We start from the raw sequence: 12684 nt of genomic DNA on the forward strand, positions 1-12684 counted from the left end.
TGGTAGAGAGGGAGAGAGCTCAATAATCATTGTTGAGCATTCCATTTCAAAAAGAGTGTAATAATGTTCTAGAATCAGATTGTATCAGCACAGTAGGGTACAGCAGGGTTAGAGAGATGCAAACTTAAAGTCATGGGGTCCAGCTGTTTGCTTCTCATCAGGGTGTTGTAGGAGGAAGTAGTGTAGGACCTTGAGAGCTTCTGGATAGGGCTGAGTGACGGGACTGTGTGAATGGTCCTGTGAATGAGAGAGAGGGAGCGAGAGAGAGAGTGTGGGGGGAATCAGTAATCAAGTAATATCAGACTTTCTCCGTATCATTGATTATCAGCCTCCCTGAAAGCTGGTAGGTATACAAAGTAGGCCAATTGTCGTAGCAATTCATGAAGTATCCTCACCCTTCTGCCTTTTCTACATCTGCCTTTTAGTAAGCAGGAAAGGAGGTTTGTGAATTATACCCACACCAATAAAAAGGCTGATTTTAACTTATTGAATTGGCTGATGTAACTGGATGAAGTTCATGATGATCTGCTCAGATGCCATCGTGAGGGATCATTTTGTTGTCTGAAGAGATAGCATTGAATTGTACACAGCATCTCCTCTCCCTCTATCTTGGTTCATGCAGGTGACTGTGACCTCCTCCTCAGACAAATTGACAGTACACCCAGAACATTGTTCTGGGAACCAAAAGGGATATCTCAGTTTCAATAATAATAATAATATGCCATTTAGCAGACGCTTTTATCCAAAGCGACTTACAGTCATGCGTGCATACATATTTTTGTGTATGGGTGGTCCCGGGGTTCGAACCCACTACCTTGGCGTTACAAGCGCCGTGCTCTACCAGCTGAGCTACAGAGGACCACCCATAGGTCTTCAAGGTCTTAGCTTGGAGAGAAGAAGCTTCATGAGGTATTGGTCGGTCACATGCAGGAACCAAACGTTAATGATGAATTAATTATAAATAATGAATAATGTAAATCATGCAAATATAACTTGTAAGCAGTATATCAGAGAACTAACGGGACTGCCCCGGCATATCATCCGACAGACGTGTACTATGGTGCATTAAGTTTGTTGGAACCTCTCCAGCTTGCTGATAATAAAGAACGATTCATTTAAGTTTGACTTTGAGTCCCTGGTGGTAATTTCCACGATAATTTGGCGTCAACGAACAGGATAATTGATTCTGCCTGCGGAGCTTTCCAGTGAGGGTCTGCGAGGAAAACCGGTGACACATTTTATGAAGCGTGAGGGAAATTCCTGTCTGACCAAAAGACGACGAGGACCCGCCCAGACCCTTACTGCGAGCTGCCCAGGAGGAGACACATCATTGAGGGACATGGCAACTGATTTCAGTAAGTCAATTTAAATGAATTTGTGTTAAGATTGTTAAAAAATATATAAAAAACAATAAAACTAAACATTAAACTAAATGAAATGACGTCTATGTGGTCTGGGACCACTCTAGTCTGGGACTAGAAATGTACCATAGTCTCTGGGAGGTTACCCCAACCAGTTCTGTGTGAGCTGAGTTTTTTAAACGTTATCTAGGGGTTCTGTCTACCACCGCCCGTCGATCTGCAGGTAGTGAGCACTGACAGGAGAAGCCATTGAAAAGTTTGAGAGGGTAACAGCTGAGATGGGTAAGGGCTGTTCAGAGAACCCCCACCGACAGCTGTCTATAGGCATTTCTGGGAATTGTCTATGTAGTCTGGGACCACTGTAGTCTGGGACTACTGTAGTCTGGGACTACTGAGATTTCCTCAAGAACATGATAGTGTACCTCTCGGGCTGGCTGCGCTGTGATCGTTGCTGGTGGTGTGGATGTGAATACCTAAGTTGATTTATAACGTTATATAGGGATTCTGTGTGATGTGAAGATATGAAAGGAGAGAGTAATATTACCGAATATGCTGTATGAATGGGTTACTAGAGATTTGATAAAGTAACAATGGAAAAAATAATAACAATATACAACTTGCATACCCACACGTAGACGTACGTAAGTGGTGTAAAAAGTATTCTGAGAAATTTTCAGAGTGGTCCCTTTATGGATCATTTGATAAATATAAGGTTAAAGCATTGTATGACTGTCTAAAGGGTCTGGGAAATAAAGTCTCAGACAAAGATTGGCACATATCCACTTTTGGTAAAAGTACGGGACCTGACTTACCCCTAACCAATAAAACTATAAACGCTTATGGGATTTCCTCCACCCCGGTAATACATTTTTTTATAAAACCCATGCCCTGTTAAATAGAACCAATGAATGTTGAACATGTAGAGGGCTTGTTATCTAAACTTAAGGCTACAATGTATTGTACTCTCGATGGAGTTTTCGTTGATATCCCAAATGATGAAGTAATAAACCGATTCGTGAGTAGGCAAAATTGAACCACTCCCCGAGACTGAGTCTGAAACTGGCTCTGTTTCCCAGTCTATCCTGTCTCAGGTGCCAGACTTATTATGGACAGAGCACTCCATCTACAGTGGACTGATAGGCAGGGCTAGCCCAGTAATAATACATGTTGATCCCAGAAAGAAACTCTAGTCTCGAGAGCTGCTTTAAAAAGGAAGCTCCCTCCAAAGTTTATCTCTTCCCTTCAGAATTGGCCAGTGTATTTTATCAATTCGGCGCATTACATGTTATTCTTAAAATAATATACATTTAATAAGTGTGAAGCAGAAAGTGAATATCCAGCAGAAATTGGTAATAAATATAAAGAGTAACATTGTTAGGGTAGACTAAAATTAAAACAATGCCTTCTAATAAGGATAAAGTTTATTTTGTTTTGTTTTTAAACCTTACAATAGGGGTAAAAGCAGAACATTGTTTGAGAGTGATCCATGTGTATTAGCAGTAGTGATTGAGAGGGTCTTCCTATTGGGAAGAAAGGGTCCTAGTTGAAGAAAACAGGTATGGAGACTAGTGAAAGTAACAAAGTGAATGGTAGTATTAGTGGCTTTCAGATAGTACTCGAATAATACAAGATCTTAGTAATTTGATTAGGTAAATGTTTCAATACAAGGTCACATGACAAACAGAGGGATTGAGCCTTGGGACTGATTATATTAGAGGCTGCCATCTGTTGTTGGGTTTAAAGATAAGCTTCCTGTGGACAAATAGATAAGCCGCCAGTGAAAGTGAGTGGTACTCACTGAACTCAAACAGGCTGTAAAGAACACAGTGGGACATTTGGGACAGAGGTATGAATAATTGAATAAGATACATTTTTGACAATTTCCAATTATTATAACTCAATTCTATAGTTTGGGTAATACCAGTGATTTAGGTAAGAAGGTAATGTCATCTAAAACAATAATCTATTTCTATTACGTGGAACTGTGTCCAATATTGAAGTAGATCCAAGTAAATGTTTTTAGTACCGTATATCAAGCTGATAAGCCAGCACCAACTTTTTGAAGGACCTAGTAGATTTGTTAAACAACAGATTTCATATTTTGACTAGTTGATGTCACAGGGACAGTCAGTACAGAACAAATGTCAATGCAACCGGTCAAAATGATAAGATTACAAGAAAGGGGCTCTGGGATTGTTTACTTTAGAAGGTGCTTATTCCGCTTAACGGGGCACTGTATCATCTGATGTGTCTGAAGTATGATTCTGTATACACATGGTTTTGTCAAGACTTCCTGCCTAAGATGCACTAAGCTCGATTAAGATTAACATGTAGCATAGTAAAATCTAAGTACATGTTTATTTTCTTTCTTCCAGGACTGATGGAATGTCCACTACCACGTTTTCTGATGAGTTTACCAATGATTCTGTATCTCTCCCTTTGAAAGGCTTTCTGAGGTAGGTGCCTTAGGAGAGCAGTTTGTGAGACTGTGTAAAGGTACTCGGATCCGGCTGTTAAGGGAGCTCACAAATTATGTAAGGCCTGGCCATTTTGTTTGTTTTTACCCTACAATTTTTACTATATACACGCCAGCACCCACACACAACCCACCTGTTATGAATATTTGTTAGTGGTGTTAATACCGTGTTTGATTTATTGTGTGGGGTCTTTTTATTTGGTTTTAGTGAGTTCTTCACGTGTTGGAAAAGATGCACCTTAAAGGGGACACAAATGACATTTTCTGAAGTATCTATTGTCTGAGTTTTGGTTGCACACATGTTAATTCTCTTGATAAGAAATGTACTGAAAAACCCCATGTAAACCTGGTACACGAAATGTTTGAAATATCTTTAAATAACGAGTCTGAAGTACAGGGAAAGAAAAGGGAAAGAAACACTCACTTAATGGGGTTGAATGACCTCTGATCTCTGTTCTGACTTTCTGGTGGGATCACCCTCACTAGAAAGGCTAGAGACATTGGGTGAGATTTAAATGTAATATGTAAACACTGATAATTAGGTAGAAGTTTATAATTGATCAATAGTCCTATGTGTGATTCGGACCACGAGAAAGAGAGAGCGAGAGCGCTGCCCCTGAATGAGGGAAACCTGTCTCTAGTCTATTTTACTATTCCTTGAATTACCTTATGGGATATAATTATTTCCTTATGGAGTTATCAATGGTTGTAATTCTAATTGTATTTGTTATTCTGATTAGTTTATTTTTATTTAACCGGCAGTATAGTTTTTTTGGGGGGGGATGCATGAATCACAATGTGAGTCACGTGTCCAAAGGGGGAATTACCAGTCCCCTGGGGCCCTTTGGTAAATATGCAAATAGATTTTGTTCACATGCCTGCCTGTAAAAGGACAACATATATGTTGGTAATGGTTGACAGTTACTCGGGTCAAACACTTATTTCTTACAAATAGCTAGTAAGTCTCTGTACTACAGAACGTATCAGATTGTTGGGTTTGTGGATTGTTACCAGACAGTGCTGAGACTATGCCATGTGGACCAAAGCAGGTCACCTTACAGCCAGATTGGGTAAAGGATAAGGTGTTCTATATGAAGAAGTGTATTGCTGTTGTTTTTTTGTTTGTGTTGTTTTTGTCTTGCTTCAATACAAATCTCACCAGATTGGGTCTGCTGGATGGTCGGGATTTCTCCTTAAGGATTAGTCCTCTGACTCCCTGACCCTGTAACTCTGCGGTGAGGTTGCCGATATGATGGGGGAGTATAAGCCAAATTGCAAAAATGGTTTCAACCGTGTGTTGTTATTCTCTTTGACATTTGTGTTAAGAATATTGGTAGTAGTAATAATTTGTCACAGTGAATAGTTTCCTGAATCAGAAATGCCCTAAACTAAACTGTTGTTCAGGTCTGTCCTCTCTCGAGGTTATGGCGAAGGTGACCACAGATGATATCTAGTTGCATGGAAGTGATAATTCAACCGAGAACAGTGTGAGCCTCACCCCCTCTAACCAGCTGAAGTAATGGTGACAATGGCGTTCACTATGGCCCTGTCCGAGCCAGCAACCTGTGTTCAGCATCCAGTCAAAGCTATCAACTGCCTTTTCTCTCAGGAGTGTGGCATGAGTCCACGTGGAGTGAGCATGGAGAGAGATCCCGTCCAAACTTCTCTCATGCTGCTGGTGTACTGGTCCGAAAATGGACAATACATAATGGACTGTAAAGGATGGTGGTGGAGGCTCAGGTGAGAGATTCGTCTGCTTGGAAAATCAGATTATTCCCCAGATCGGGACATTATCAAGGGCCACCCACTTTGAACATGTACCATTGGGAGGATGAACTGAAAGCTATCTGAAGAAGAAAATGAAGAAATGGCAGAATAATAAGTGCCGGGAAGGAGAGGGGTGGTCAACCGTGCCTGTAATTGATTTAGGCTTGTCCAAAATTGTCAGCTGAAATGTCATTGCCAGAATCCATGAATGAAATTGTGTAATGAAGCATATGTGTAACTGTATGAAGCAAAGATCTTAAGTTAAAATATTCTACTGCAATGGTTTTATAAGTAAGGGCTATGGAATAACAATCAGTTACTAGTTGGATTGTACAACCCAGAATGAAGGGTTTGAAAGTGTCTGTGGTTTTATGCATTGATTTTGTTTACTTATAATGATGCATTTTGATAGAACCTCCTTTAATAGAAGCTATAATCTTATGCTTATCTTAAAATGTAACGATAATTATCACATAGTGATAAAAGCAGGGAATGTGAGGGAAAATGTTGTTGTCTGAAGAGATAGCATTGAAATTGTACACAGCATCTCCACTCCCTCTATCTTGGTTCGTGCAGGTGACTGTGACCTCCTCCTCAGACCAATTGGCAGTACGCCCAGAACATTATTCTGAGAACCAAAAGGGATATCTCAGTTTCAAGGTCTCAGCTTGGAGAGAAGAAGCCTCGTGAGGTATTGGTCGGTCACATGCAGGAACCAAACGTTAATGATGAATAATGAATAATGTAAATCATGCAAATATAACTTGTCTGTGTAAGCAGTATATAAGAGAACTAACGGAACTGCCCCGGCAGTAACTGCAGTTAATTATTAGCCTACTCAGTCAATAAGCACCAGCCAGACAGAAGATCTAGCTAAGTTAGCTACAGAAAGTAATGTAGAAATTTCCCCTTTCTGCAGCAGGTACCTCTTGCCAGGCCACTACAGCAGGTTGAGGGACTAACGTTAACTTACTTCCACTAGCTAGCTACTACTAGCTAGCATGAGGGACTAACTAACTTCCACTAGCTAGCATGACTATAGCCAGTAGCCAGAAAGGGCTACTTGGTTCGAGGTCAGTACCAGATATCAAACGAAAAAGTGGACCCTTGCCTTTTGGCTGATCCATTTGTGGTTTCAGGGTGGGTGAAAACGGAGTTGGGTGCTGTGGAATCGGTGAAGGTAACCCGAAGTGGTCTTGTGATAATTGTTTGTGTTTCTGTAGGTCAGAGGGAGCAGGAGCTCTGCGTCAAACGACTGCGGACAAGATATGTAAATTGTTTTGCTCTCAAGAAAAGGGTGCCATTGAAAGGAGTGATTACTGGTGTAGGGGTAAATGTGAAAGTGAACCAATTGAAGGGGAAGATTCACGGTTTTTGTGATGCTCGACGTTTGGTGCGACACAGACAGGGTGGCGTGAGTGGAGAAACAGAAGTCGTTGTCTGTTCTTTGGAGTTTTGAGGTTGATTCTTTGCCCGACAAAGTGATGTTTGGATAAATCAGTTATCCCGTACAAGCTTTTGTGCCGAATACGTTACGTTGTAACAAATCAATTCAAATCAAATTCTATTTGTCACATGCGCCGAATACACAGGTGTAGACCTTACCGTGAAATGCTTACTTACAAGCCCTTAACCAACAATGCAGTTGTAAGAACATAGTACATTTTTAGTAAATATACTAAAGTAAAAAAATAACACAATAAAATAACAATAATGAGGCTGTATTCAGGGGTAACCGGTACCGAGTCAATGTGTGGGGGTACAGGTTAGTCGAGGTAATTTGTACATGTAGGTAGGGGTGAAGTGATAGATAGATAATAAACAGCGAGTAGCAGCAGTGTAAAAACAAACAAGGGGGGGGGGGGGGGTCAATGCAAATAGTCCAGGTGGCCATTTGATTAATTGTTCGGTGGCCATTTGATTAATTGTTCAGCAGTCTTATGGCTTGGGGGTAGAAGCTGTTAAGGAGCCTTTTGGACCTAGACTTGGTGCACCGGTACCGCTTGCCGTGTGGTAGCAGAGAGAACAGTCTATGACTTGGGTGACTGGAGTCTTTGACCATTTTTTGGGCCTTCCTCTGACACACCTAGTACATAGGTCCTGGATGGCAGGAAGCTTGGACCCAGTGATGTACCGCCTTACGTCGGATGCCGAGTTGTTGCCATACCAGGCGGTGATGCAACCGGTCAGGATGCTCTCGATGCTGCAGCTGTTTTTGAGGATCTGGGGGCCCATGCCAAATCTTTTCAGTCTCCTGAGGGGGAAAAGGTGTTGTCGTGCCCTCTTCACGACTTTCTTGGTGTGTTTGGACCATATGATAGTTTGTTAGTGATATGGACACCAAGGAACTTCAAAGTCTCGACCCACTCCACTACAGCCCTGGTGATGTGAATGAGGCCGTGTTCGGCCCTCCTTTTCCTGTAGTCCACAATCATCTCCTTTGTCTTGCTCATGTTGAGGGAGAGGTTGTTGTCCTGGCACCACACTGCCAGGTCTCTGACCTCCCTATAGGCTGTCTCATCGTTGTCAGTGATCAGGCCTACCACTGTTGTGTCGTCAGCAAACTTAATGATGGTGTTGGAGTCGTCCTTGGCCATGCAGTTGTGGGTGAACATAGAGTGCAGGAGGGGATTAAGCACGCACACCTGAGGGGCCCCCGTGTTGAGGATCAGCGTGGCAGATGTGTTGTTACCTACCCTTACCACCTGGGGGCGGCCCATCAGGAAGTCCAGGATCCAGTTGCAGAGGGAGGTGTTTAGTCCCAGGGTCCTTAGCTTAGTGATGAGCTTTGTAGGCACTATGGTGTTGAACGCTGAGCTATAGTCAATGAACGGTATTCTCACTTAGGTGTTCCTTTTGTCCAGGTGGGAAAGGGCACTGTGGAGTGCGATTGAGATTGCGTCATCTGTGGATCTGTTGGGGCAGTATGCAAATTAGTGGGTCTAGGGTTTCCGGGATGATGGTGTTGATGTGAGTCATGCCCAGCCTTTCAAAGCACTTCATGGCTACCGACGTGAGTGCTACGGAGCGGTAGTCATTTAGGCAGGTTACCTTCGCTTTCTTGGGCACAGAGACTATGGTGGTATGCTTGAAACATGTAGGTATTACAGACTCGGTCAGGGAGAGGTGTCAAGCTTATGGGCATGTGGCAGCAGTGTGTTGGAGGGAGGTTCCTAGGTGTGAGAAGTGTGCAGAAGGGCATGAGACCAGTGGCGGCTCCTGAAAAAATTCTCAGGGGGGGCAATTTTTCTGATGATTTAGGTGACCTACACACATTTTAAAAAAGATATGTCCAGCAACAACATGAAGACAGGGGCAGCATATAAGTCAATACCAGAAGCATTTATTGACTGATCTCAAAAGTGTTGGCTTACCAGGGTTGGTGGAGCCCTCAGTTTCATCTTTGCCTCGCAAAGCTAACTCAAACACTCCGCAAAACTTGTCCACCAGTATCTGTCTTTTTATCTCACGTTGTACATCTCTTAAAGCCTGTCTATCACCCCCAGCATAAACTGCCTTCTTCCTATCAAGTAGTGATTTTAGATGTTTTGATACCCAAGGCTTGTTGTTAGGGAAGATTTTACAGGTCTTAGTAGGCACAACTGACTCAACACAGAAGTTTACATAGTCTGAAATAACCTCTGTGAGTTCATCCAGATCAGAGCTGCTGTCCTCAAATACCTCCCACATTGTACAGTCAAAACACCCCAAGTGATACTGTTGTCATTCCAGATCTGGACAGTTTTAACTGTGGGTTTCTCCCTCTCCAGGAGGCGACAGTAAATTGGCCTGAGGTAGACCACATTGTGGTCTGATGTCCCCAGAGGAGGTCTGGTGGTGGCAGAGAACGCCTTTGGTATTGTCCCATAGCACAAATCAAGAGTCCTATTTTTCCTAGTGTGACATTTCACATACTGATGGTATGTGCGCAAGACTTTGTGCAAGGTACAGTTGTTAAAATCCCCTAAAATAAATTTGGGTGCGTCGGGGGAGATGGATTCCAGTTTCTGTGACAGATTATAAATAATCTCTGATGCCTTTGTTATATTAGCTTTTGGTTGAATGTACACAACGGTAACAAACAATTGGGGGAACTCACGGGGCAGATAGTAAGGTCGCAGTGACACAGAAAGCAGTTCAATGTCGGGGGTACAGAGTCGCTCTCTTACCAGGATCGATTTACACCACTGGTCGCTGACAAGCAGGCAGACGCCCCCGCCGGCCGGCTCCACTTCTCTGTCCGGGACTCTGTCATCCAGCCAAGTCTCAGTAAATGCCAGCAAACAGGCCTCCCGATATTCGTGTTGGAAGCGCAGATTCGCTGACAACTCATCCGCTTTCCCCCTCAGTGACTGGGCATTAATCAGCAAGGTGGTGGGTAAGGGAAGTTTGTTCTTAATTTTTTTTAAGTCGTTGTCTGATTCCCCCGCGTTTTCCACGTTTGCATTTGGGTTTGTAATCCACTCGCAGACAATCAGGTATTAGATGGGCCATTGGGATATCCATCGCGTTCGTATTTGAGTTGCATTGTAGTAAAAACTCCCTGCTGTATTGGATTCCGCTGCCAGCAGCGTTTTCATTATTTAGTCCGTTCGTAGCGGGTATGTACACGATCAACAAGATCAGTCCAACACCGTGACCCCACCACTGGAAATCCATGGTCGGCAGAATGTTTGTAAACTAAGTGTACAAATTAAAAACATAAAATAACGCCACTAAGTGTACAAATTAAAAACATAAGATTAAAAACATAAGATAACGCCACACCAAACGTCACACACACTGCAGGTCGCAACAGAGACGCTGCTACCCGCTCTTTTCTTAGTTACGTTCATGGTTATGTTACGTATGACGAAAGCGCGTAAGTGCAAGCCCTCAGAAACCCATAGAGATTGTATTGAAAGCTCTGAAATTTGAAAAAAATAGATTTTACATGGGAGTCTATGACAGACTTCTGGGCGATTTTCAACCTGACTGAAATCGCCCCAAAAGGGGGGGGGGGGCATTTGAAGCACGACTTTAGCCTGATTGGACATTTAGTGGCAGTGTGGCACTGTGGCAGATCAGACGTCTAGATTACAACACTGATAACTACTGTTGCCGTGATATAATTGATTAGAAAAAAAATCCCTTCCTTTTCCCGTTTGGCAGTGCGTCGCCCATATCGCCCTATTGAACACACCGCCCCTGCATGAGACAAAGGTTTGTGTAGCACTAGGGAAAATAAGCGCTATCTGTTAATTGTAGGGGTGCCCATGGGGCTGGGGATCAGAAATGTCCACTGACAGAGAGGCAGGTTGAGGTTACCAGGGTTAGAGTAGTGCAGAAGAAGTCATATGCTGAGGCACTGAAGAAAGTAGAGGAAGATGGGTCAATGGTGGAAGAATCCTGAGAGGAATGGTGTGAGTGGTAGATCTGGACCAGTACAGCGGGATAAGCCAACAAGTGATACTGTATATGCTTCAGTAAGATTAGATTTTTTGTGTTTATAGCAATGGTTATTAACTGTACTGTAGGGATGGAATGTAAGTCACAGAACATTTTGGTTGTGGTGGCAGTATTGGATATTTTTCATTAGACCATACAGAGCCATGGTACCGAGTGGTACACAAGGTCAAGACCATAGGTTAAACATAGTAAATCTTTCTAGACTATAAAGACTAAAACATAGTTAATTATAAAGACAAGCAGTACGACTAAGTGGATACGGAGTGTGGTACCGTGTGGTACACAGGGAGGGAGTCTGAGCCAGAGTCAGGACATGGTTCTTGATTGATTATACTGTTATGTATGAGGCAATGCATTAGGAATGTCTTAAATGTATATGGTTGAGAATGGGTTATGGATCTGCCATGTTTAAACCATATTTAAGTATTGATTGATATGTTTTGGAATAAACAGAGCAGAGCCAGGAGATGGCTCTGTTATTTTTTACATGAGAAAGCTTGGTTTGGCCACTATTGTTTTCAAACTGAATATATATATATAGGAGTAGAAGTCAGATTTCACCACTATCATAAATAAAGAGAGTGGGCTGAGCAGTCAAAATATGAAAGTTTGGAAACAATAGTGGAGAAACTGGAACTGGGGGGGTTTTAAGCTAAAGAGTATGTAAAACGAGCAGGAATGGAAATTGTATATAAACTGAGGGCCGAGTGTTGGGAATTTAGTTGCTCTGCAGATCAGCTCGGCTTTTGTTGCGTTGTGTAATAAAGTCTATCTTGATTCTACAAAAACTCTGGAAGAACTTTGATTTTGAATAAGTATAGTGATAACATTTCTACAACATAATTGGCGACCACGAACAGGGACTGGAAACAGAGACCACAGGGGTACTGCGCCATCGGAGAGAGGCTGGACGAGTCACACACAAAAATACAGTGGCCACTGTTAATAGAGGTAAGCGACGTTCTTACTTTTAACATAGAAATTGTGTGATTCGCTCAAGCTGATTCTGAGGGTCAGGTACGGGGGGGTCTCTCCAGTATTAAGGGAATGAGAAATAAGCATGCATGCAATGTTATTGATTGTTGAATAGTGTTGATAATTGTAAATAAGACTAAATCCTGTGGATACCGCTTTGGAGAGCTAAGGTTAGCACTCCAGAGGGCTGAACGGGCAGGTGGCTAGCCAGTACGTGAATAGGTGCCTACGGTTACCGCTCTAATGTGGATTTCATTGTTAGAGGCTGATCGGGTAGGTGGTGCATCATCCTGTGGTGGTGATGCAATAATTAGACAGGGCCAATCAGGTAAAGAATTAGGTCATCCTGAGTAGGTGACACCATAAATTGGAAGTAGCGCTGGTCATCCAGAGTAGGTGAACGGTTGTGAAATAGCCACAAGGGCTTCAAAATATACAGAAAGTGTTAAATAGAGTAGGTCTGCTCATCTCGTGCGGGTAAATGGTTTGCTTGAGCGGCTGTGATTCATTAAATTGTGATTAAGTTGTATGTCTCACCTATCTCATTCAGGTTGCTCATTTGGTCAGCTTGATCAATTTGTTTGATTCGATTGTTTTGTCTGACTCGTTTTGTACAAGACTGGTTTGTTGGACTTGCTTGGATTTGCGAAAGCAGCT

At 42.6% G+C, this 12684-nt stretch overlaps 1 protein-coding gene across 14 annotated transcripts in view; it reads left to right on the forward strand.

Moving 5' to 3' along the window:
• Window positions 1-3092: 3092 nt before the first annotated feature.
• Window positions 3093-12684, forward strand: part of LOC311142908 (upstream stimulatory factor 1-like) — a 33647-nt gene continuing 24055 nt past the window's right edge. For 2 of the 14 annotated variants that reach the window (XM_084178641.1, XM_084178633.1), the window contains exons 1-2: window positions 3095-3207; window positions 3737-3817. In XM_084178641.1, the coding sequence (XP_084034767.1) occupies window positions 3747-3817 (71 nt within the window). In that variant the 5' untranslated portion in view covers window positions 3095-3207; window positions 3737-3746. Of the gene's footprint in view, window positions 3208-3736; window positions 6785-10720; window positions 12004-12684 lie in introns of those variants that run through there. The other 12 variants (XM_084178637.1, XM_084178645.1, XM_084178627.1 and 9 more) reach the window with 10 other exon arrangements.

The sequence above is a fragment of the Coregonus lavaretus genome, assembly GCF_964263955.1.
Source record: "Coregonus lavaretus genome assembly, chromosome: 15".
In the NCBI taxonomy this organism is placed as follows: Eukaryota; Metazoa; Chordata; class Actinopteri; order Salmoniformes; family Salmonidae; genus Coregonus; species Coregonus lavaretus.